The 27,574-nt window shown below is 40.1% G+C and overlaps 1 protein-coding gene across 1 annotated transcript; it reads right to left on the bottom strand.

The window, feature by feature from the left end:
- Positions 1-654: 654 nt before the first annotated feature.
- SLC19A3 (solute carrier family 19 member 3) lies at positions 655-26,122 on the bottom strand. The gene is made up of 6 exons (XM_004453863.4): positions 22,681-26,122; positions 15,928-16,079; positions 13,506-14,334; positions 11,421-11,613; positions 2,341-2,482; positions 655-1,639 (listed from the first exon to the last, which is right to left on the bottom strand). The coding sequence occupies exons 2-6, from the start codon at positions 16,075-16,077 to the stop codon at positions 1,475-1,477; spliced, it is 1,479 nt and encodes a 492-aa protein (XP_004453920.1). The 5' UTR covers positions 16,078-16,079; positions 22,681-26,122; the 3' UTR covers positions 655-1,474.
- Between the last annotated feature and the right edge of the window lie 1,452 nt (positions 26,123-27,574).

Below are 27,574 nucleotides of genomic sequence, written 5' to 3'. Positions count from 1 at the left end.
CTTCATTGGACTAATTCCACTTGCTAATGATCCTATTTCCAAACGAAGTCACATTCTGGGGTGCTGTATTATTTTGCCAAATTGAAAATTAGTGGAATTTTCCTGGGGATGCAGAGAGTTGATTAATTTGGGAAGATGTGATCCTACATACACTTCTGTTTTCTTTGCTAAGAAATGGGATGTGTTTGGGACTTTCTTTAGGTAGGTCACACCTTGTGACTACTGTGAATGAAAGCTTTCCTCTCTTACCTTCCCTATCTAGCTATTGCTTGGTAGATCTTAGCTACCATTCATTGAATATTTGCATGTTTTAGGCTTTAATTAGATAAATGTTATACATTAATCTAATTTAATCTTCAAAACAACCTTATTCTGTAGGGCTTGTTTTTTCCTTTTCATAGATGGAGAACTAAAAGTTTGGTAACTTACCCAGATTTGAAACACCCAGGCAGGATTTGAGCCTGGGTCTTTCCAACCACCATCTCTTTACCCCTCCTCTGTGCAATGGGAAAGTTAAAGAATTTTAAAAATTTATTTTCAGTCTAGTGATTGAATTTTAGCATCTGGAGAAAAGTATACTGGAATTACAAGCCAACATTCTTGATGTCCAGTGCAGACTGTTCAATGCATCATCTACTGACATTTCAAAAGACAAACATTTTCAGCAAAATTTATTAAAAAATTAGACATCAAACTGACAGTACAGTAAAACATCTATTGAGGTCACAGTCAGGAGAAGGGTCATCTCCCTCTAGCGAGGCATAGATGTGAAAGTCATTCTGCAGACATACAGCACTGGTTGGCACTATTTCTGAGGTAGAGTTTCTCAACAACGAAGCTCAACAGACCAGAACACGGAAAACAATCATGGAAAAAATTAAAGGTTGGTGTTATCAAATACTAGTTTGTGAATAATGCTTGGGTTGAAGAGAAGTCTGTAGAAATAGCACCAAACCTTGCCATTCTCTCAGAAAACAGTAAGCTATACACAGAAATACACTTAATGGGTGATGAGGGGAAAAGTTTATATGACCGAAAAATGAATGCCCTTTGTATTTATTGTCAGCTTTGGTAAGATCAAGCAAGTATCTGAACCCAGCAACAGGGCCAATCCAGCTGGTATTTCTGCTTGCAAAAGGGGAACAACTCCAAGATGGTTCACGTTTCCTCATGGTTTCTTTCCAGGTCATTTGCATGTTCTTGCCAACGATCTGAACAGAATTTTGGTCACTGCCATTCACTGGGGTCCCAAATGTGATGAACCCTGTCAACTGTATCCAGCTGGGCACGTATCTGTTTTAAAGCTGGTTTTGTTGTGGTTTTAAAAAGGTTTACTGGAATCCAGACTTGGGAAGCATGGGAATTTATGACAAAACACATCCTGTCATCCACCTCAAAATCTTGGGCTGTGCTTCATTGCCTTGGGGTACAGCAGAGTCCATGCTCAGAGGCTGCAAGGTTGACTGTGATCAGCCTAGAGCCTGGTTACACTGCTCACATCATTTAGTTCCTCTGGTGGCTCATCAGGATTCTGACTTGTAGCATAACTCCTTAGGTATTTGGCTGAGTAAATAATGCTGATGCTTCTCATCAGGAAAATGCCAGCAATCACTGCAAAGTAGCTCCCATAAACTAAGAACTAGAGAAAACCAAATTGAATGCATTAGTCATATAGGAGAGCTGACCATCTCTGTCACTGATGATACATGATGTCATTGGTTGGCTTGGATAATGGGAAAACTGAGACCCAGGATCAGTCATCTGGATCTGCACAAAATATTCTTCTCCCATTTTAGAAAATCCAGGTCTAAAAGTGTATCAATGCAGTGATTAAAGAGTGTGCATTTTGGAGGCAGGGTGCTTGGGTTTGCATCCTAGTTTTTACCATCGATAATGAAAAGTGTAAATTCCACTATCTGTCTATGTGGCCACCTTTGAGAAATAGCACAAAGCTACATGCCACTGCTCCAGGAATGAATTTTAGATACTGAGCAGGGAAGAGTGTACTGAGTTCTGTTGGCATACACACTTTCCTCATGGAAATCTCACTAAACTTCAGAATTGAATGGTGAGAAGAGGGCACATATGTACATGCAAAGGTGTGAATGTTACTGACGAAACTTTAGGAGGCAAAGGTTAGCCTAGCTGTGATTACTGCCCAAAACTACTTGGTGCGATATAATGCTAATTAAAGAATTTCTTATTTCCAAGTTTGCCTAGCCAAGGAATTCTGGAAGAAACTTAAATGATGGCAGTTGTTGGGTTGAAAATCTTGGAGAACTTACCTAATTACATTCCCACCAATGACCTCAGATGGAAAACAGAAGGATTGCAACTTACCTGAATGCTGATTGGCAGGTTAAGCCCTCTCGGATCCACTACGATCACAGTTAGGATGGTCTGGATCACCAAGGCAAGGAAGGTGTTGATGCCAAACACCAGTGCATAGCGTTCTACACTCAGGTTAACTGCGATCTGAAATCTGCCATGAAACATTTAATAAGCGTTTGAAAAAGAAGCTATATGGGGTTTTTCTTTTCTTTAAAGACAGAAACAGAAAAGAAAGCAATATTCTCTCAATAACCTTGTCTAAATCTCATATAGAGACAAAGAAATGGAGTTTAAAAGTACAGTTAAAGTCTGAATCTTCATAAGTATTACATGGCAAAATCCCTGAATTTCCAGTATCATGCATGCAGAAATTAAACCTAAATATTCTAAGTTCTTATAACTTGAGAATATTGGATGATAGCTGACTTTTATTTTTTTAAAATTTTAATTAATTTATTTTGATTTATCTCCCCTTCTCCCACCCCCACCCTCCCAGTTGTCTGTTCTGTGTGTCCATTCACTGTGTGTTCTTCTGTGTTCGCTTTTATTCTTGTCAGCGGCACCAGGAATCTGTGTCTCTTTTTGTTGCATCATCTTGCTGCTTAAGATGTCCATGTGTGCAGCGCCATTCCTGGACAGGCTGCACTTTATTGTGCAGGGTGGCTCTCCTTACGGGGCACACTCCTTGCATGTGGGGCTCCCCTATGTGGGGGACAGCCCTGCATGGCACAGCACTCCTTGTGTGCATCAGCACTGTGCATGGCCCAGCTCACCACATGGGTCAGGAGGTCCTAGGTTTGAACCCTGAACCTCCCATGTGGTAGGTGGATGCTCTATCTGCTAAGCCAAATCTGCTTCTTGATAGCTGACTTTCGGTACTGTTTAGCAATACGTTTTATGAAAATGAAATCATTACCTAGTCTGAACAGATTTTTCATGAGCTATTCATTTCCCTTTCAATTGTCTGAATTATTCTTTAGAAGATGCAGACCAAGATAGGTTGTATAATTGATTGAATCCTGTCATTAATTTATTTAGAGTTCTTCTTGGAATGCATGTAAAGTCTTTGGGTTCTGAATATATTTAAAATGATGTCAGAAAAAAATTATAATCCTACTTAACAAAATTCTCACATTGAAGAAAAGAAGTCAGGAAACATGACTGATTTATCAGACCAAGACATTTCCACGAAATAATAAACTTGCGAAAAGAATACCCTCAAGTTTCATCTTCTTTACCTCATGATCTCTTCCCTGAGTCCTTATATTTCCATTTTTTTCAGTTGTTTGTCAAGATCAAACATTTTTCACACATTTAAAATAAACAAAATTTGATAAAACTTTGTCTCTACTTATGTTCTGCAATTTTAAATTTAAATTCAAATGTTTCTTATTTCTATTGGTTAGTTCCAAAGCTCACTTGCAGACAGCTTTGGCCGCACCTAAACAGAATCAAATGTTAAAAAGACTCTCTGAGTTTTAGAGTTTCTTATCATCTTTGCAATATCACTTTTTATAACTTTTCAGGTAATATTTTGTTTCAATCAAAAGTTTGCTCCTAGGATTACTCAAGCCAACAATTGAAATTATGGATGATATATAAACCTAATCATTCAAAATTGGATTGTATCATATCTTTTATGGCAAACTGCTTAAAATAATCAAACCTGACAATATCTCATTGCTTTCAGTTTATAAACCTACAATTTTTCCTGTGATGACTAAGCTGAGCACCATTCAGAGAGCAAATGAGTTAAATAAAAAGATGGTCACGCTGTCCTAATTTATCATCAAGTAGTCAACATTTGATATTGCAATTGGGGAACTTCAGGGAAAAAGACAGATTAGAGAGTACATGGGACTCTCTCCTCTCTCAGAAAAATAGCTAGAGAACAGGCAGCAATGACCTGGAAAAATATGTTCTAGGGTATAGGACACCAGCAGGAAGACTGAACCCTGCCCCTAAGAGAGAGGGTACAGACAAAGAATCTCAATGGAAATACTGTGAGTGGAAGCTGCAGCTGCAGTCACTGGTAGCTTTACCCCACCCTAAGAACCTAGAGCTTTGAATACTCCAGGCTTGGGGCCAGTGGCTACAGACAAAGGGGGCCACAGGGATCAATCTCCCCAGGAAAGGGGAGAGTGAGGGATGCAGCCTAAGGCTGATTCAGCTTATGACCCACAAATTTGGTCTGCTGTGTCCCACACAATCGGACTGAAGCCTCGTAATCACCCTCCCTACTGACCGAGATTGGTTGTTGAGGACACAGAGGGGAATGGAACCATTTCTTACCCAGGAAAAGGAAGGGGACTGTCAGCTGTTGAGGATGGGGAACAGCTGTTGAGGAAGTCTAGATTGAAAGAGAAAAGAACAGAGAAAGAAAAGAATGGGAAAACATTGAGCAGGGGCTCATGGAGTTGAATGATACCATGAAGCTCAACAAAATACATGTCATAGGAGTTCCAGAGGGAGAAGAGAAGGGAAAAGAGGCAGAAAGAGTATTTGAGAAAATTATGGCTGAAAATTTCCCACCTGTCATGAAATAAATGGATTTACATGTCCAAGAAGTGTAGTGTGTGCCCAATCAGAATAAATCTGAATAGAGCTACTCCAACACCTATTACTGAGAAAGTCAAACATCAAAGCTAAAGAGAAAATTTTGAGAGCAGCAAGGGAGAAGCAAACCATAGCATGCAAGGGATGCCCAGAAAGATTTAATATGGATTTCTCATCAGAAACCATGAAGGCGAGAAGACAGTGGTATAATATAATTAGGATACTGAAAGGAAAATTATTAAGCAAAATTGTCCTTCAAATATGAAGGTGAGTTTAAAATATTTACAAATGAACAGAAACTAAGAGAATTCATAAAAAAGATCTGCCTTTGCAGAAAGTATTAATGGGAGTCTTACAGTCCGAAAGAAAAAGAAAGGAGAGAGAGATTTGGAAGAGAGTGTAGAAGACAAGAATAGCAGAAAGGATAACCCAAGAGAGTAAAAAGACAAATGAAAATAAAAGGGAAGCAGATGTGGCTCAAGCAATTGAGCTCCCATCTACCATATGGGAAGTGCAGGGTTTGATACCTGTGGCCTCCTGGTGAAAGCAAGCTGGCCCACATGGTGAGCTGGCCTGAGCAGAGAGCTGACCCACATGGAGTGCTGCCCCGTGCAGGCATGCTACTCATGCAGGAGTGCTGGCCTTTGGAGGAGTGCTTGCCTGCATGGAGTGCCGGCCCATGTGGAAAGCTGGCATAGCAAAATAACACAACACAAAGAGACACAGAGGAGAAACAATAAGAGATGCAGCAGACCAAGGAACTGAGGTGACACAAGAGGATGAACACCTCTCTCCCACTCCAGAAAGTCCCAGAATTGGTTCCCAGAGCCACCTAATGAGAATACAAGGAGACACAGAAGAACGCGCAGTGATTGGATACAGAGAGCAGACAACGGGGCGGGGGGGGGGGGGTGGAGTGGGGAGAAATAAACAAATAAATCTTAAAAAAAAAAAAGAAGATACAACATATGAAAACCAAAGAATAAAATGGTGGAAGTAAATAATGCATTTACAGTAATATCATTGACTGTGAATAGATCAAACTCCCCAATCAAAAGATGAGGCATCTGTATTCTGTTTACAAAAGACTTACTTTGGACTGGGTTACAAACCAGCTGAAAGTGAAAGGCTGGAAAAAGATACTCCATACAAACAATAACCAAAAAAAGAGTAGGGGTAGCTATACTACTATGGAATGGAACAGATTTTAAATGTAAAAAAAAGATAAGAGATACAAAAAGCCATTATATATTGACAAAAGGGACAATCCACCAGGAAGAAATAATAGTCATAAATATCTATGCACCTAACCAGAGTTTCCCAAAATATATGAAGCAAACTCTGGCAAAACTGAAGGGAGAAATAGACATCTCTACATTAATAGTTGGAGACTTCAACACACCACTTTTATCATTAGCTGAAACAACTAGACAGAAGATCAATAAGGAAACAGAAAACTTGAGTAATATGATAAATGAGCTAGATCCAACAGACATACACAGAATGATACATTCCAAATCAATGGGTTATACATTCTTATCAAGTGCTCATTGATCTTTTCCCAGGACAGACCACATATTAAGTCACAAGACAGGTCTTAAATAAATATAAAAAGATTGAAATTATATATAGCAAAAAAAAAATTATAAATAGCACCTTCTCAGATTATAATGGAATAAAATTGGAAATCAATAATAGATAAGAAAGGAAAATTTGCAAGTGTGGGGGTTAAAAAACGTACTCCTAAATAATCAGTGGGTCAAAGAAGAAATTGTAAGTGAAATTGGTAAATATACTGAGATGAATGAAAATGAGAACACAACTTTGCAAAACTTATGGGAAGGCAGTGCTGAGAAGGAAATTTAGAATTCTAAATGCCTATATTAAAAAAAAGAAAGACCTAAAATCAAAGCCATAACTGAACACCTGGAAGAACCAGAAAAAGAAAAACAAACCAATCCCCAAAAAGCAGAAAGAAAAAAATAATAAAGAATAGAGCAGAAATAAATGAAATTGCGAACAAAAAAAAGAAACCAAAACCAAAATCTGATCTTTGAGAAGATCAATACAATTGACAAAACCTTAGCTAGATTGATGAGGAAAAAAAGAGTGAGGATGCTGTAGTAATTTAATATTATTGATGAATTCCAAAAAGAAATATTGGATTATGCTTATAATCATCTATACCTGGGCATAACTGAGTTATGATTAGGGCATTGAGTCCCCACCCCTTGGCATGGCAAAGAACAGAGTTGAGGGTTTCTGATATTGGAGTTTCAATGTTGGAGTTTGAAGCTGAAGACTTAAGCTGGAGCCCTGGGAAGTAAACTCACAGAGGAAAGAGAGGCCAGCTCCATGAAGAAAGGAACCTTGAACCCAGAGAAAAGCAAGCCCCAGGAAAGTAGGAACCTAGGAAGCCTGAACCCTCACAGATATTGGCAGCCATCTTGTTCCAAATAGACTTCGGTGAGGGAAGTAACTTATGCTTTATGGCCTGGTATCTGTAAGTTCCTACCCTGAATAAATACCTTTTACCAAAACCAACCAATTTCTGATATTTTGCATGAGCACCCCTTTGGCTGACTAATACAGATGCAAATAAGTAAAATCAGAAATGAAAGGGGAGAAGTTATGACTGACTGCAGAAATAAAAAGGATCATAAGAGGATATTATGACAACCGAGATCAAATAGACAAATTCCTAGACATGCCCAAACAACCTACATTGACTTTACAAGAAATACAAAAATATAACAAACCAATCACATTTAAAGAGATTGAATCAATCATCAGAAATTCCCCAACAAAGAAATGTCCAGGACCAGATGGCTTCACAGGTGAATTCTGCCAAGCATTTCAAAAAGAATTAACAACAATCCTGTTTAAACTCTTCCAAAAAATTGAAGAGGAGGGAAAATTACCCAACACATTTTATGGAGCCAACATAACCCTAATAACAAAGCCAGATAAAGATACTACAAGAAAAGAAAATTACAGACCAATATCTCTAATGAACATAGATGCATAAATTCTCATCAAAATACGTGCAAATTGAATTATTCACCGAAACCAAGTGGGATTTATTCCTGCTATGCAAACCTGGTTCGACATAAGAAAATGAATTAACATAATACACCACATTAACAAACTGAAAGAAAAAAAAACACAAGATCATCTGGATTGATGCAGAAAAGACATTTGACAAAACACTTTGAAAGACAGGAATAGAAAGAATATTCTTCAGTATGAGAAAGAGCATATATGAAAAACCCATGGCCAACATTATACTCAATGGGGGAAGGTTGAAAACTTTCCTTAAAGATAAGAAATAAGACAAGGATGCCCACTGCCACCACTGTTATTCAATAGCATGCTATAAGTTCTACCTAGAGAAATTAGAAAGGAAAAAAAAAAGCATCCAAATAAGAAAATAAGAAAAGAAAACATTTGCTATTTGTGGATGAAATGATACTGTATTTAGAAAATTCTGAAATGTCTATCACAAGGCTATTTGAGCTAAAAAATGAACTCAGCAAAGTGGTAGGATACAAGATCAACATGCACATTATCAGTAATGTTTCTGTACACTTGTACTGAGCAATCTAAGAAATCAGGAAAAAAATTCAATTTACAATAACAACAAAAATACTCTAATACCTAGGAATAAATTTACCAAAAGAAGTAAGTACCTGTATGTGGAAAACTACAAAACAATGCTAAAAGAAATCAAAGATGTAAACAAATGGAAATATATTCCATGTTCATGGATTGGAAGGTTAAATATCATGAAGATGTCAATCCTATCCAAACTGAGTTATAGATTCAATGCAGTACCAATCAAAATTAAAAGCATATTTTACAGAAATAGAAAAGGCAATTACCAAAGTTATTTGGAAGGAAAAGTGCACCTGAATAACAAAAAGCATTCTTAAAAGAGAAGAGCAATATGGGAGGACTTTCACTTCCAGACCCTGAAACATAGTACAAAGCTACAGTAGTCAAAACAGCATGGTATTGTCATAAAAATAAGATACACTGATCAATAGAATAGAATTGAGAGTCCAGAAATAAACCCACACCTCTACACCCAACTGGTTTTTGACAATCCTACCAAGTCCATGTTAATGGGACAAAACAGTCTATTCAACAAATGGTGCTGGGAGATATCCATAACCAAAAGAATAAAAGAGGACCCCCATCTCACTCCCCATACAATAATCAACTTAAAATGGATCAAAGACTTCAATACAAAAGCCAGGACCAAAAAACTACTAGAAGAAAATGTAGGGAAACATCTTCAAAAGCTCATGGTAGGTAGTGGTTTTTGGATCTTACATCCAAAGGATGAACAATAAAAGAAAAAAAATAGGTGGCGGATGTGGTCCAGTGGTTAGGGCATCCGTTTCAAACCCTAGAGGTCTGCGTTTCAAACCCCGGGCCTCCTTGACTCATGTGAAGCTGGCCCATGCACAGTGCTGATGCGTGCAAGGAGTGCCCTGCCACCCAGGGGTGTCCCCCATGTAGGGGAGCCCCGGGCACAAGGCGTGTGCCCCGTAAGGTGAGGCGCCCAGCACGAAAGAAAGTGCAGCCTGCCCAGGAATAGCACCACACATACGGAAAGCTGACACAACAAGATGACACAACAAAAAGAAACACAGATTCCTGTGCTGCTGACAACAACAGAAGCGGACAAAGAAGACAAAGCAAACAGACACAGAGAACAGACAACGGGGGTGGGGGGGGTGGAGAAGGGGAGAGAAATTAAAAAAAAAAAAATGGGACCTCCTCAAAATTAAAAACTTCTGTACCTCAAAGGACTTTGTGAAAAGAGTAAAATGGGAGCCTACTCAATGGGAGAAAATATTTGGAAAGCATAGATCTGGCATGTGTCTAATATCTATGATGTATAAAGAGATGTTACAACTCAACAATAAAAAGACAAATGACCCAATTAAAAAATAGGCAAAAAACCTGAACAGACATTTTTTCAAAGAAGATATATAAATGGTGAAATAAAACACATGAAAAAATGTTCAACATCATTGGCTGTTAGGGAAATGCAAATCAAAGCTACAATGAGATATTTCACATCTACTACAACGGCCACCATTAAAAAAGCACACTTTGGATGAACTGTATGCTTTATTAATATGTATAAATAAAATTGATTTGTTAAACAAAAAGGAAAATAAAGATTTTATGGGCTCATTTTATCATGCTGTAGGAAAGACAGGAGGGTTGAGCTTGTTATAAAGACATCAGGCACCTGGGATTATAATGTTGTTGAAATACTCCACCACCCATATTGGTTTCTCGCTTTGATATCTTCATCCCTTGCTACTGCAGACAGGCTTTTCCACCCAGTGGGAGAAAATAGCTGTCACCTAGTCCAGATTCACAGCCTTCCAGCTCAGCAATCCAATAATAGGGTTTCCCCCTCCAACTCTAATTTTAAAATCCTGGTTAAAACTCTGAGAGGCCTGGCTTTACTGAGTCACCTTCTCTCTCCTCGGAGTAATCCCTGTGGCCAGGGGAGATAATGTAATATGAGTGATGACTGCTTCTTGAATGAAAAAAACAAAAAACAAAACCCAAAACAACAACAACAACAAAAACACAGAAAACTACAAGTGCTGGAGAGGATGTGGAGAGATAGGAACACTTATTCACTGTTGGTGGGAATATAGAATGGTCCAGCCACTATGGAAGTCTGTTTGGTGGTTCCTAAGAAAGTTAGATATAGATCTACCACGTGACCCAGCAATACTGCTACTAGGTATATACCCTAAAGAACTGAGAGCAAGGACAGAAACAGACATCTGCACACCGCTGCTCATAGTGACATTATTCACGATTGCCGAAAGATGGAAGCAACTTAGGTGTCCATCACCTGATGAATGGATAAAAAACTGGGGTGAACAAACATGATGGAATGTTATGCAGCCATAAGAAGAAATGAAGTCATGAAGCACATGACGAGGATGAATCTGGAGGATATTATATTGAGTGAAACAAGTCAGGCACAAAAGGACAAATACTGTCTGATTGCACTATTATGAATTAAATGTATTGTGTAAACTCATGGAATTAGTAACTAAAATATGGGGCACCAGAAAATATTACAGAAGGAGGTTAGAGAATGGAAAGCTGAGGGTTAACTTGTGCAGAATTGGTGAAAAGGTTGTGTGTTAATCTTTGGAAATGAACAGGAAAGGTGAAAGCACAACATTATGTTTTAACTAGCAGTGCTTTTATATGGGTATGACAATGGTTGAAAGGGAAATCCTAAGGTCATGTATATTACTAAAAGGAAAGCTAAAAAACATAACAGGGGACTATTTAGCTTCATAAAACCTCATGTGAAATATTGCATGTATAAGACTGTTTCTCTTTGAAATGGAACAAATGTTATGTATGTTAATATCAGGCAAAAATTATTCCACTGGATTCAAATCTAAAGTTCTCCAAGGAATCATAGGAAAGGAAAACTGTGTTGGTTTTAAGAGTTAAAAAGAATGGAAGGCAATATTTACACGGCAATGGTGATGAGGAGCATGTAGACTGACTTGAAGATCAAGTAACCAGCATAGCACACCCAGATGTTGTCTGTGTAATGCATGAGCAGTATGGCACCTGCGTTGACCACGGAGAAGATGGCCAAAGCCAACTCTCCCAGGAGATCCCAGTTGAGTTTCACATAACCCACTGCAAAGGCAGTTGCGGCCCCTGAAAAGAAGCATTAATGAAGATCAGTGTATTGATTTTGCCCATGGGAAATATCGACACACCTTCTTCAAAACACAGTGGTCTCAGTTAATTCTTAAAGAAGAGTATCTATCTGACAAAAATTGTTCTTTCCATCAAAATGTGGATTTTTCCTTTCCTCTAGCAGGTTTTCTTTTGCCTTCTAGCTTCACTTTCTAATCTTTCAGTCAATCATTTAACTCTCACACTATGAGCCAGGCACTGAAACACTGCTGTGTGGGAAGAAAGGATTCACAAATCAGCCATTTAACAAAATAACTAAGGGCAGGGAAAGAAAAGGAGAAAACAGTGGCTGAGGGACAGCATCTGGCTACTCTATATTAGCTTCTCCTTTATTACAAAAAGAAAGGTTTTTAAGGATGGGTACCAGACATGATGTATTGGATGGTTCCTTTTATTTTTTTTAATTAATTAATTTAATTTACCCCCCCTCCCCCAGTTATCTGTTCTCTGTGTCTATTTGCTGCATCTTGTTTCTTTGTCTGCTTCTGTTGTCGTCAGCGGCACGGGAAGTGTGGGCGGCACCATTCCTGGGCAGGCTGCACTTTCTTTCGCGCTGGGCGGCTCTCCTTATGGGTGCACTCCTTGCTCGTGGGGCTCCCCTATGCGGGGGACACCCCTGCGTGGCACGGCACTCCTTGCACACATCAGCACTGTGCATAGGCCAGCTTCACACGGATCAAGGAGGCCCGGGGTTTGAACCGTGGACCTCCCATATGGTAGACGGACGCCCTAACAACTGGGCTAAGTCCATTTCCCGGATGGTTCCTTTTATGAATCATAATTATTTCTAGTCTCCATCTTGATGTTATCAAGGCTTGGCCTAATTTACTTAAGCTTTGAGTTAAAAGTCCTATACTGATTCTATAGAGTTTAAGAGTTTATATAATTGATAATAATGTGGGTTTGAAATTATGGTTCGCTTTAATAAAATGACAAAATAGTTAATATTTCAAATTATTGACGTGTTTAATTACCTTTTTAAAATGTGATCTAAGAAAGAACTGTAACTATCAAATAAATTAAACTTTTAAATCTATTCCCCCACCACCAAGAAATTAGAATGAAGGAAGAATTTTTCAGTGAAGAATTGAAGCCGTATCTTGATTTTTCAGGAGGTAAATTGAAGGCTCCCAAAAGGAGACAATCAGAAAGTAGATGCCAAAACGGGTTTTTCAAAACTTTTTTGTAAATTTGGGTGTGGAAAACTCCCACTTCCTAGAAAACATTTTCAAAGTCTCACTTGAAATTGAAGTTTTTAATGACCTGGATATAAATATTTATTTTAAAGTAATAACCTTAAAAGGCAGATTTTCCTCTGATGTTAGAGTCCCATCTCTCAGCTATCTTCTTTTCCCCACTGAGATCTCATAAGAAAAGTGCATGTGTGACAATTTTGGGGGCTCAGTTTTGAATTGCTAAAGATGAGTTGCTAGTTAAATTAAATCCTTTATTAATAGTCTCAGGAGTCTTATTCAGATAATTTTATAAAATAATCAAGAATAAATACTTCTTGCTTATGTATAAGTTGCATTTTGTCCTTTTGATATGAAAAACAATCCTGAAAAACAAGAGACATTATTAACACTTGTTTGGATGATGAATTGGAATCTTAGGGACTAGGTTAGAATTTATTCATTTGGTGCCTAATCCTCAACTCTTGAGTTGCTTGTTGTAACTACATATAACACATTAAGTAGAAGTACCTCTGTTCTCAAAAAAAGAATGAAATGACAACTGAACAGAAAAAATTTATCACCATGGAGAAGTTTAGCCCCTGGAGAAATGAAAATAATGGGAATGTCCTATAATTTATACATAGATAAAAAGAAGATAAATCAACATTTACTGACCTCCAAATGTTGCCATTGCTTCTACTGCCCCATTATACACTGAAGAATCTTGGGATGGTGCCTTGTAATCCCACAGGATTTGAACATAGTTCAAAACTTGGTTAAAACCAGCTGTGGCAAAAGCCCACCACAGAGACCAGTACAAAAGGTGCTTTGAGGAGTAGCACTCCTTCAAGTCTTGAAACCACTGCACAAAAACTCTCCAAATCCCATTTTTCTGACTAACCCTGCTCAACTGGCCATCAGGCAGACTCTCTGAAATGGTGAGTGTTTCCGAAGGGAGTTTCTTCTCTTTGCAGCCTACTGCATCAACCTCCTGAGATCCATCTACCACTGCGTCTGTTCTCAGAGATATGTGCCCTTCTTGGCTGGCTTTTGCATGAAAGAACATGCTCTTCTTGGGCATTGGAAGAAAGAGTGAGCAAAGGAAGGCCACAGAGACTGAAACCAAGGATATGACGTTGAGGTAAAAGTACGACACGTTGGCCAGGGTCACCAGGAGCTGAGCCAGCACTGAGCCGGCCGTGTAGGCCACCAGCGTCACGCTCCGACAGTAGCTGCTCACTTTCTGGTAATGCTCCAGGCTGACTATGCTGTATATGTAGGCATAGTAGGCCACCTCGGTGGCAGTGACCATCCCAAAGAAGAACTCGACAGCCTGCATGGCCTTCACTCCTTGGCCAAACAAGAGCAGCAGCCACGTCACAATGAAGCTGATCCCCTGCAAGACGATGACCGGCTTGTAGCGGACGTAATCGGTGAGGATGAACACAGGCAAGAGCAGCAGCAGGTAAGAGTATGTCCAGACGGGAAAGATCTCGTTTGTGATCTGCAATGTAGGAAAGCATTGAGTCATGTGACCACAAAGCACCAGGAAGTGAGAAGGGTTACCAGGCTCAGATGTGGACATAACTAAGGTGCACATGGCTTACCCAACATCAACTTCTGTATCCAATGGGATAGTCTTAAATTATGGGAATGCCCAATAGAAAACTGTGTTTCAAGGAAATCACTAAGAAAAGGCCACTCCTCAATCCCAAAGGAAACATTCAGTTTACACATATTGGTGTATCCCAGTGGAAGAGTATATTGTGTTAGCATGCAATCTGAACTAGGATGTTTAAATAGTATTTATGTTTGAGCGTATTAATCAAGAACTGTTGAACACACACTTTCTGGAGATGTCAAAAGTTTGAGCCCTTACAAAGTCCAGATGAACATGCATGTGAACATTGTGAAGAAAATGACCTTACAGGTTTGTGGAGTGGGAAAAAGTTCATGATGCATTTCATCTCCCTCCTGGCTAACATTTCTGGGTTCCAACCCTTTCTCCCCCTTGTACAACTGTCTCTCCTTACTCAATGCTGGCCTCAACTTAATATGGGTCATCTCATAGATTTACTTAAAAATGCAAGGCACCTCAATTTTCCTAGATGGAAAGAACTGAAGTTGCTGATCTTCAGGGTATGACTGGTGAGAGCAGCAGCTTCTTAAATCACAGACACTTCCCTTGCAGTTGACATCTGGACCCACGAGATTGTTGTAGCAAGTGCAAGAGAAGTTAAAGGCTAGCGTGACAAAAGCATGGCTCTTTATGGGTCCACAACAGATGCAGATCATACCCCAGGCTCATGGGCTGATTTGGAACCTGCATTTGTCCCTTGTTTTGTCTCAGGTGTGACCTATTTCAATCTAGGAAACTTCAAAACAGAGTAGTTGCTAGGTATTTTTGGCACCATGGAATGTGTCTTTCTATTAATATTTTTGTCACTTCTCCACTCTATTCAGCACTTTCATGGCTATGGCTGAGATCCTAAGACCAGCTCAGAAGTTCCCCAGCCTGGCCAGTGCATTTTCTTCTTCCATTTGTTGTAAGTTAAAGAGTCAGGTATTTTAAGTAGAGCATTTTGGGGATTTTCCTCTTTTTTGAAAGAGGGAAGGCTAGGAGATTAAAGGTGTTAATGCCTTACCTCTTGGTAAATAAATTTTCTTCTTCTTTGAGGAATAGTGTAATAGAATTAATGGAGACCTGAGATGTTCTCATGCCCCAAAACTAATGTTATGAGTCTATAGGACACTTTTGAGTGTTTTAGCTGCCCATCTTTTTGAGTGCAAGGAGGGAAATGTAGTAGAACAGTTGTATTACATGAGAATTACCATGAAAATGAGACTCATTAAGGCCAATGTATTCATCTTACTTCAAGTTGAATGAAACCTTGGCTATTTTCCTCTTTTTTTTTTTTAAGGAGGTATCAGGATTGAACCTGGGACCTTGTGCATGCAAAGCAGGAGCTCAACCACTTAGCTACACCCACTCCATGGCTATCTTCTTTTTCAAGTCCTGTAGAGATTGAGCTACATTTTTCAAGTCCTGTAGAGACTGAGCTACATTAAGATACATTAAGATTTTTTTTTAACTTACCTCAGTGATCGTCAGGTTTTTATTTGGTCCAGCTAAATATGGTATTAAGAATGGTTCTGAGGGCCTCATCATGGAGAAAAATCCAAATAAGCAGAGGATCACAGTGGGATAAATCCAGGAATGGCTCTGTGAAGTATGGAAATAATCCATGGCTGATTGAATAGAAACAAAGGAAAAATTGGTATTTATTGTTTTTGGCATCTTGGATGAAAAGAAAAAATGGATTTTTTTCTGAATGTTTTATGCAAAGATAGTTTCATCCATCAATAGCTGGAATGAAGAGGTAAGTGATGAATAAATGTTCCCCAACATGCCTGAGGTGAGCCCATCAAATCATCCTTTCTCAATGAATATCTCATCCATGATTGTGGGTTTAGAGATGCATTTTGGGGCTCTCCTTTGCCAACTTGTAAGGAGTAGCTGCTAATAAGTGTTAAACGTTGGACCAAAGAATGTGCTTATAAATGAGTTTCAAAATAAAATACTGACAAGTGAATTATTGGTGTATATGTGGTAGAAAAACAATTCTATGAAGGCGGTAAAACCCAAAGTGAACATATGCAGAACATTGATTAAGTTGATCAAACCTATCTGCCCATTTAATCAGAGAAGTTGGTTTATAGAAAAATCATGTAGAAAATACAAATTTCCACATAACCTTACCCGCTTCAACATCAACACTTTCATTAGTGTGCCCACTTCATTTTGACTCCAAACTCTTTAACACACTGAATGTCATGAGTTTATAACATATTTCTCTCTCCATTAGACTGTCCCCTGCCTAGTGCTGTGCTTGGCACATGATGGGCATCCTATTTATGTATTGATGTGAAAATTATTTAGACCAAAGAAAGTTCTTTTGATTTCGAATTAATTTTGGCAAATCAGTATAAAGTTCAACAATCCAAACACCCCATGTTCCAGGCATTCTTTCTTATCAAGTAACTTTTGTCTATTTAGTAAGAGCAAAAGATCACTTGGCTTGTACAAATGCATTATTTCTCACCATACAATATGGAACAATGGAAATAGTAATTGCAATGGAAAAAAATCTGGAGTTTCAACTTGGTCATTCTCGAGTTTAAAACTTTGAATAGAATTTGCTAGTTGGCTGATATGTTAATTCTTAATTTTTCTAAAGCTCTTGAGATTTTTCTCATCTATGAAATGGGACTAATACCAAAACTCACATGGAGTGTTTGAGTTTGGCATCGCCTACTTCGGGAATGTTCACCTATTCAGGTAACCTATGGAAACAGGGATTTCAACTTCACTTTGGATGACCACTATTTATTGCCAGAGCACTCATACTTGAGTCCAATTTGGAATTACAAACATGGTAGCTGGACTGTACATGGTGATAGCCACTGGCCTCATGAGTTTATTGAGCACTAAAAATGTGGCTGGCATGAATTAAAATGTATTGTGAGGATGAATTTAATTAGAGAAAAGGAGGTATAACAACTCAGTAATTACACCACAGTGAGAACACAAAGTGTTTCTATAAACACAGTCATGTTAAAGGTTATGACTTAATATATAGAGTCTTCCAGGGGCAATTACAGTATAGAAAGTGAGTCAGACCGTGTGGAGCTGGCCATGCGCAGCGCTGATGCGCGCAAGGAGTGCCGTGCCACGCAAGGGTGTCCCCCGCGTGGGGGAGCCCCACGCGCAAGGAGTGCGCCCGTGAGGAGAGACGCCCAGCGTGAAAAGAAAGAGCAGCCTGCCCAGGAATGGCGCTGCCCACACTTCCCGGGCCGCTGAAGACAACAGAAGCGGACAAAGAAACAAGACGCAGCAAATAGACACCAAGAACAGACAACCAGGGGAGGGGGGGAAATTAAATAAATAAATAAATCTTTAAAAAAAAAAAAAAAAAGTGAGTCAGAGAGGGGAAAGATGATGCTCACCCCAGAAGATATCGGTGGAATCCCAGGTATCCTGGGGGAGGATCTTTGGGAGGGCTGTGGAGGTAAGGAGGGTCTGTTGGATTGAGCCAAGCAGGCCACCCACTCTATCCTTAAATTAAATAAGGTATACACTGTTTTATCTTTATATCATCAAAAACCCTTGATTAAGCAAAGCTGAGACAATGGCAATCAGAATTTGGAAACTGGAGCACAGCAATGGTTGAGCAATGCCAATAGAGTGAAAATGTTGCCCAGGGCAAAATGGAGTTGACAATCCACCTACTCACCCAACCCAGGAAGCAGGGGATTTATCTCCTTCCTGAAATGCTGCTGGGATTTGCTCCACCTTCTTTCTTTATGGTTAATGCTCTTGTAGGAAAGGCTGTCCTGGGTAGGGAACTACCAAGGCTTGGCTATCTTTTGGAAGGTGGTCCTGGTGGCTTGGCATCTGCCTTCTCTATCCAATGGCCTGTTCGTGCAGCATGCCAAGTTATCAAAGGCCTAGGACTAAACCCCTGAATCCTGGGATCATGGAAGCCTGTGGATTATCTGTCCTGTCATATCTTGATAGTTTTAAAATTGCTGCTCAACTTGATTTAGCTGGGTCGATGAACCTCAAAAGGACAATAGATAGCCCACTGGAATGTCAACCCCAGGAGGTCTTTTTGGTTCACTGCTCTATCCCTAGTGCCTAGAATAGGGTCCAGCTCACAGGAAGAGAAGTCGACTGAACTGAAATCCTCTTACAGCCCTCCAAGCCCTGCAGTGTGGACCATAAGGTGGAAAACACCTCAGGTGATTCTGATGCCTCTGGCACCCAGGTCTGATACTCAAGGAAGTTTCAGAGAGAAAGCACAATGACCTACTCCTCTGCTTCCCTCCTTGCCTCGAGGAGCTCAATCGGGCCTGTGGCAAATGGCCCCATGTATGTGTGGAAGTCACTAAGTATTGGTCCCCGTCTTTTACATCTTATTATTTTGAGGACATACTTGTCTGTCTCTGTTTCATAATGATGATTATGGATACTCAAATTATTTCTGTAATATCCCTATATTTTAAATTTTCCCCTCTTCAACTTTGTGAGGCAGATGGAAGAAACAGTATTGTCCCCATTTGATAGATGAGGAAATTGAAGGCCAGGGGTTTGTACCAATTTCCACATTCAGCAAATGTGGACTTCAATGCAGCTCTCCTAATTCCAAGTTCAGGGTTGAGAGTGCCCAGCTATATTCTCAAAATTTTGTCTTCTGGGTTTTTCTAGAATAGTGTTTTTCAGATTGTGGATCTGAAAGAAATTTAGTAGGCTGCAACCAGCTTTTTAAAATTATTCAGAAGTAAATATTAAATACCAGAGTGCATTGCAGAGTAAGACTATTTTCTAAAAATGTTGCTATCAGTATATAAATATACATGTGTGATCACAATGTAAATGCATCTTACTCTGAGACAGTCATTGGGTTAGAAATTATGGAGAAAATAAGACCTAATGTCTACACAAGCACTTGAAAAACAATCTTCACAGCAAGCACCATTGCAGAACAGACAGCTTTTGCTATTTTTCCATTTATCATTCCATTTTGACCCCATAATATCCCTCTTCTAAATGAGCAGTCCTCTTAAACTTCCCTAATTGCTTTACCACCTCAAACCTGAGGACATGAATTGGGGTGGTTTTTGGCATTGACATCTGGGAAAGCAAGATATTTATGTTTCCCCTTTTTGCACTTTTCAAATAAGATAATCCTGTGGCAGTAATTCTCACACATGACTCATTATACTCCATCACCATTTTGAAAAACGTATACATAAAAACTTTGCGGGGGCAGTAGATCAAAAAAGATAACCACTAAAGAGAAGCCAACTTATTAGACTATTATGACTTGAAACCTTCACTAAGAAGATGCCAGAAGTAACAAGTAACAGAGACTAAAAGCAGCTGAATCAGCAACAGCATTTACTTTGGAGGGCTTGGACATACAGGAGAGATTTTGCACACCAGTTAGCAACAGCAAATGGAGGAAGTACACCCATAGCACTGGCCTCTGCTCCACTGCTGAGCCATGGAGGCCCTGCCCAGCAGACGAGAGAGCACCTGCTCTGCCCCGACTGCACCATCCACATTGCAGCGCACACCACGTGGGCCCCTGTGCTGCTGTGTTACACAACAGTGGACGCTGCCCATGCCAGCGTGTAGACTGGGAAGGCAGTCCCAAGTCCACCCAACACACAGCTTTGGTGGCTCCTGGAACCGATGTGTTCCTTTCAATTTTTGCTGGGAGGGGAATCATTTTTCATCTCATGAAAAAAAAGCCACAATTGTCCTACCAGAGAACCCTCAGTATTCCACCATTCGACCTCCAGCCCCTTTTCAGTCTCTGATTTGGGTCATTTCTCGAAGGCCACATATTTTTCTGCTGCCTCGCTTTCTTCAGGGTATGTGTGGTGCTGTAGCTTTTCTCACAATGACAATTCCTTTGCCAGACTTTCTAATCCTACTTCATTTTAAGAGGCTCATAGATTTCTCTTTGCTCCCTATAAAATCAAAGATTTCTATTTCCACTCTGGTTAATTTGGGTTATGACTGCTTTTCAATATTTTTACTTCCATCTGCCTTGGAAAAATTTGTTTTTATGCAGTCTCTTATGTGTTTTTAGTCTATTGGTATCAGTTTCTTTATTCCAATTATTACCATGTTATTTAATTTTTCCACTTTTGCTGTGTTCTTTGACCAGCTCCTTAGCTATAATTTAGTAGGAAAATATCTAGAATTACCAGTCTGCACCCAGTTTCTGCCCGCCCTTCCCTGTTAATCAGATGGGTTACTCTAATGTCAGAGAGGATGCCTGGCAAGTCCACCATCAAATATGAGAAGATAGCAGTCAAATAAGCCTTTTAATCCACTACTTGTTACTAAAATAGAAGAAAATATAATTTTGGATAAAACATTCAAGTAAGACAAAGGACTGCAGCTAGCTTAAGGAAAGGCAAAGCAAGTGCCAGAGGAAGGTATGGGAAAGGGATTTCATGGAATTGCTTGTGAGAGGCCTGGGAGGGTGTTTTCATCAATTAATTTCTATAAAGTTATTTTTATTTTAGTTATGACTTCCTCTTATTTAAATTAATATGAGATAACATAAACTCTAATACCATAGGAAGAAACATAGATCTTCATGACTTAGAGACTGGCAAATATTTTACTCAAAGGACAAAAAGGACTAACCTCAAAAGAAAAAAGATAAGTCAGACTTGATCAAAAAAACCTATCCGTTCATCAAGGCAGTCAAGAAGCTGTAAAGGAAAAACATCAACTTAAGGGAAAACAGAGATATTATCTATATCTGACAAAGAAATTGTGTCCTAAATATATAAAGAGATCCTACAGCACAATAAAAGGCATGGGCAAAAGACTTGATCAAACATCTCACAAAAAGCACATGCTAAGGTATTCATTATGTCATTAGAAAGTGCAAAGTAAAACTCTGAGCTAGAACTTCCCAACCCGTAGAACGGCTAAGCCCTAAAAGATTGACCCATAGCATGTTGGTAAGGAATTGTTGGTAACAATTTCTGCATTGCTCATGGAAATGTAAAACCACACAGCCTCTTTGACAAACCCTTTGGCAATCTGTACGAGCTGTGTTTGTAAGAATGAATGAGATGCACTGGAAATGTCCATTAAATGGTGAATGGATGAACCCTGTGAAATTCAAGCAATGGAGTAGTAATGAGCAACAAAAAGGAATGAACTATTGATATATATAACAACTCAGAGGAATTTCAAAAAGATTACATTGTACCAAAGATTCCAGATTTAAAAAAAAGTAAGCTTCCCTTTCTATGTGAAGTCCTGAAATGGCAGAACTAAGGGAAGAGGATAGAAACTGGATCCATGGGGCCTGGGGTAGAGGTGGGGGAGGGATTGACTGGGAAGGTACACAAGGGAACTTTCTGGGGTTGATGGAACTGCGCCAGTGTCTTGATTGTAGCAGTAATGAGACCAATATATTTGTCACAGTCCCCTTACTGTGTACAAAGAATGCACACATTTAGTGATACGGCAACTATATCTCAAAAAAGATGAATTGAAAAAAATGAAACAAATCTCTGATACATGCAACAAAACAAATGAATTGCGAAAGCATTATGCTGCAAAGAATCCAGACACAGGAAAAGAACATACCGGAAGATTCCACATACCAAGTACAAGAGCAGGTAAAGTTGATTTCTAGATATAAATCAGAACAGTGGTTGCTTCTGAAGTGGGGATGGGGTGGGAACTGACCAGAAGGGAGCATGGGGGAAATTTTGGGGTTGATGAAACAGCCTATAATTTGCCTGGCTACAATTATATGGGTGTTTACAATTATAAAACTCCCAAACTATTCACTTAAGATTTATTCTTGATATTGTATATAAATTATACTTCAATTTGTAAAAAGTAAATCCTACCCTCCCTTCCCGAAAGCATTTTACTGTGCACAATGCCTCTCAGTCCTGCTCTTTTCCTATTGGAGCATTGCCTGCTGTTTTTCCAAGTTCCACATCAGAGCGACGCCTCTTATTTAACCTGGGAACAGGACAGAAGCTTGGAAATTGGGTCTGTCCCAGAAAATCTAGATTGGTAACAGTGTCCACAAATCAAAACTAGGGCAGGCTGACAAACCTTGTAAGTCTGGCCCCAAATCACATTCTTCTAAATAGATTAATCAGGCCCACTTTGGTGAGAACAGAATGTCAACTCAGCCCCACAGTCCCTAGCTCTCTCCCTCCTCGGGATGCCAGAAAGTCTGGGAGCTGAATCCAGGCACAGGTGACCCGTCCCCCCAGACCCAGGAGTTTATACCTTTCCAGGACCGTCTGGCTTCCTGCCTTCAGATTCCAGTTCTGCTCCTTCCTGCTGCAGTCACTCTGAAGCTCAGCCCAGAGGTCTTTCCTCTCAGCTGACGTCCTCCTGTCCTCCTCCTCCTTCAGGACCTTCTCCTCCTACTGGATGCAGCAGGCAAGAGCGATGGCTTATATACAGAATTCTAATTTCTTCCCAGCCACCTGCTTATAATCCCATTAAGAAAACTGACATTCCAATTCAATCTTTCTTAAATGACCCTAGAGGGAAATAAGTAAAATGCCTTCTCTTGAAGGCAGTAAAGAAATCTAATTTAGTTTCTCTGGAATTTTGTCATAAGTAGTTAAATCTCAAAAAGCACCGAGTTAGAAGTCAACCAATCAACCTCACACAGGAAATCTTCTCTGGAATGATATAATCCACACAATTTCAAAAGGTTTGAGTTAAACCCAGGCTTTAAATACACAGGCCAGAGTAGTTCCATTTCTTGACAAACCTTTTCAAGGGTTTTGCCTTATCATTCCTTTTTACTTGCCTATGAGGCATTTACTGATGAATTAATTACCCTCTATAACACTATTTACTCTCCATGTGTCTATGATGAAGGTCAATCAAACAGGCAGGGTCCTTGTCCAGCCACTGAAACATGACTGAGACTCTGAGTAACTGTCCAATGCACAGGGGTAGAAAAAGTTTGTACTTGAAGAAAGAAACGTGCATTCATTTTTTGAGCTATTTTACAACTATTTAAAATATAGGTAAGATAACAGTGGGAAATAATTCTTGTGCATAGACATGCAAATGAATCCTAATTAGTGGAAGGACAACTCTTTTCTCCCCTCTCCAAAGAAAAACCAGTTTTGCCTTCATTTCAATATTCCTGATCTAGAAATGTCGCAATTCTTTGGATTCTTCTTGAATCCAGGTAAACTTCATTTCATTCTTTTGGATTCTTCTTGAATCCAGGTAAGGCTTTACTAGTTTCCTCATTAATGAGTTCAATAAAATTGTTAAAACTGTGTTCATTTTTACAACTATATGAGACCCATCCTATCGTTCTTTTAAAAAATCATCTTTTAACACTTATTGCCATTCATTGTGCTTCTAAACTATTTAAATGAGCTCCAATTGGTTCCACCAAACCTAAACGATTTGCCAATGGTTATGAAATGACCAAACCAGCTATATTATTTTGGCATCTTGATTTATTTTCAACCCTCCAAGCCTTAGGCTTGTTGGATTTTCCTCTCCAGGTTTGGGTGTGCAGTAGCCAGTGTGGTCTCCTGAAAAGATATGACTTTAAGTCTGATGCCCCTTATTCTCCTCCTAGCACCATCCCTACTTGTGGCTCTGGGGCATGTGTTTATCTTCTTCAAAGCGCCTCTTAAAATGTAAATAATCAGACCCACCTCAGGAGGTAGTCTTAGGAAGTACCCAATCTAGCTCTTGGCACATGACTTCTCAATAAAACTTCGACTCCATCTTCCTCATTGCCATCACATGTTGCAAATTCAGCCAGATTTAACCAAGCCGAGGACTACCAACCCAGTGATAGTAATTTCAGAAAGTACACAGAGGATAATTTCACCTAAACCACTGAAGCCAGTTAGTAAGATAGATAATCAAAGGATGGATCTGCAGCCTGGCAAGAAGTCCATGTGGACATCAATAACCCCCAAGATGGCTGCTGGAAGACCGTCCCACAAGGTTCTGCATTCAGTACAGGGTTTCCTCCAGAAGCCAGGAGAAGCCACAGACACTCCCCAAGGACTTTATCATTGGGCCTTCACGCGGGATTATTGGGGGGGGGGGGGGCGCGTAATCAATCAAAACAGCAAACAGCTGGAACTCTTCCCCTGCCATTAGCAAATGGGTGGAATAATTAACTGTTCAAAAAGCAGGCGCAAGGCCGGAATGCTCTCTCTTGCCTTTGGAACCCTGTCCCTGCCCCCTGCCCCCTGCTCTCACCGTTTTTCCCCTGCCGTTTTTCTCCTCACCAAGCAAGTAAAACCTGGGCATTTATAATCTATAATGGGGAAATGTAGTCTGTAAATCAGCCTGCTATCATTTTTCAGCCCCTTCCTCTCTACCTGGGACCCATGATCTGTTATTTTCTCCCATTTCTCGCCCCTCCCTGCCTGAATAAATTGCTGGCCTAACTTACCTGATGTGCTCTTGAAATTCATTTCTACAGCATAGTCGAGAACCTAGACAAAATCCAGTAACACCACTAAGACCAGCAGACCAAATAAATCCATGTTTGAATATGTATGCTTCAATAGATTTTACAATTACCCAGTCTTGTGAAGCCAACTGTTGTTCTATAAATAACTGAACAAAATTTGTCCTTTTGACAATTTTAGCTAAGATTAAGGTAACTTAAAAACATTTGGGCAGGTAGTTATATTTTGGTTTCTTTAAAATACGTACCTTACTGAAAAAAACACCTTTTGCCTTAGGAGACGCCAACGTGTTCCAGTATTGGCAGGAGCAAAATACTTAAGTGAGACTATTTCTGGAAAACATTATTTCCTTCACCCTCTTCAAACTCAAAGTGCTGCACAAGTTTAAATCCAGTGCACATTTACAGCTGTGGCAGTGTCAGTGGCTCGATACATAGGTATTATAGATAATACCTGGCAAATTAATAGGGAGCAAAGAGTCCCCTCTTGCGGTAGGAGAAGAGGGCACCTGCAGCATGTGGAGAATCGGGGATTTAGAAACCTGGGGATTGTGGACAACAGGTTAGGAGATTTCCAGGGAAAGAAACCTGCTTGTAAGAGAGAGAAGCCTAAGGTTAAGCCACAACAGGCTCCATTTTATCTAGTAACCCGCACTTTGCCCAAGGACTTAGAAGATGCCAACTCAGGGCAGGTCCGGGAGGCTGTGCTCCCAGCACACGCCCCACCCACCTGCTCCCGGCTTTCCCTCCCTCAACACTGGTCAGGAAAGCATCTTGTTGCCTAGTTCGGGGGCCTTGGATTCTCTCCTGAGATGGAACCACCACTCTCTCCTCAACACTCCCTTTGCCTCACCAGGACCTCTTGGCCTTCCTTGGATGGGGAGTTGGAATTCTGTGGCATGGAATTCTTTTCCATGAACGGCCTTGCACCCCGGCTCTGCGAGGCGGTCTTCCTTAATCTGCTTTTCCAGGTGGCTGGAAATGGGAACGACAGCCAAAGCGACTTGCCAATCAGCGCCGTGGCCGGCAGGGGCGTTCCGGGAAGGTGGCCGCCTCGCCCCTTCTACCTCGAGCCCAGTTACCTGCTCCGCCCTGGAACCTCGCACGGGGGTGGAGAGAAAGGTAGGACGGCCACCGCCGAGGAGGGCCGGTGCTGTGCCGGGCGGTCCCCTGCCGGGGGCTTCTCACCCCGGGAAGGGCGGCTCTGCTCGCCCATTCGCTCGCACCCGGGGTGAACGGCCGTCGGCGAGCGCGGGCGCTAAGGCGCGGGGAGCGGCAAGGCGTCGCTTGCCCCCGGCGGGTGACCCTGCACTTTCTTTTTTGCATAAGCTAATTAAGACTCCTGCCTTAGTCTGGAGGCGGGAATCCTGGGCAAAAACAGCAAATTGTACCTAAAAGGAGCTCCTTCAAGTAATATAGTGATATTCATTATCAACGTAATAAAGCAGTGCGAATTAAATCTAATAATTTAATGACTAGGTTCGAAAGTCTATTTATAAATGTCATTCCTATAAATCCATTTATTTCTCCAAAACGCTGTGAGAAATGTGCTGCAACAATCTCCATTCTGCAAATGAAGAAAATGAGGTATAAACATTTCAGACTAGTGAAGAAAGATGCCAGAATTTAAATCCGTGCATCCTGACTCCAGAACCATTGCTTATAATCACCATAGAGGTTTTTGTGTTTTTTAGCATTTTGAGAATCTTCTAATACAAATGGTTATTTCTTTAAAAGTAAATATTGTTTTAATATTACTTTATTTCTTTCATCCTCTTCAAACTTCTAGTGCTCCACTGCACATTAAAGCGATATATTTTTAAGCAGAGACTTTTTTTCCTTTTAATTAGAGAAATTGTAAGTTTACAGAAAACTCATGCAGAAAATACAGAGTTCCCATAGCCCCCTTCCTGCTCATTATTAACACCGTGCATGAGTGTGGTGTTTTGTTACAATTGATAAAATAATAGTATTATAATTGTAATAATTACTATAGTCAATGTATTCCATTAGGATTCATTGTTTATGTTGTACGGTCCTACGCTGGTTTTTTGTTGTTTTAGGCTAAGCTTTTTAAAAAGAGCATTTAAAAAGTGGGAAAGCTTCTTTTTTACTTTTTTGTTTATCTGTTGTTGAAAATGGAAAGCCTTCCCCAAGATAAATACTGCTAAAAAACAAACAAAAAGATAAATATTTCTTGATTTCTAAAGGCTATTATTACCAATTAACTGACATGAAATTGATTAAAGGCCCCCAAGGAGTCACATGGACTTGGCATTTTCTATTTTCACCCTCCTGTGTTTGCCAAATGTCTGCCTATAAATTACCAAGATGCACCTTGGGCTGTGGGAGCCCCTGCTCATTGTGCCACCAGGTGCCCTGGTAAATTGTTAGAGAGCAATATGAAATTGTCTTCAAGGTTCAGGCATCATTTCCCACGAAGTCCTAATGCCTGTTTTCAGAGACAGTAAACGTCCTCCTTTCTTACACATCACAATGATGTTCTAGGTCGCTGGTTCTTGAAGTAAGTCCCTGGACCCGCTGCACCAACATCACTAATGTGAAAATATACAAAACCCCCTAAATGAGAACAGGAGCTACTTTTTCAGAGCTTGCTATAGCAGGGAAGTCGGCCACCATCATTTGCAATTGGAAGTGTGCCCTGAGTGAAGGCTGTGGGCAGGGGAGGCTGGAGTTGGGATAACTTGAAGT

The sequence above is a fragment of the Dasypus novemcinctus genome, chromosome 7, assembly GCF_030445035.2.
Source record: "Dasypus novemcinctus isolate mDasNov1 chromosome 7, mDasNov1.1.hap2, whole genome shotgun sequence".
NCBI classification, from domain to species: Eukaryota; Metazoa; Chordata; class Mammalia; order Cingulata; family Dasypodidae; genus Dasypus; species Dasypus novemcinctus.
The sequence above is the reverse complement of the archived record's forward strand: the minus strand, read 5'-3'. Positions and strand labels throughout refer to the sequence as shown.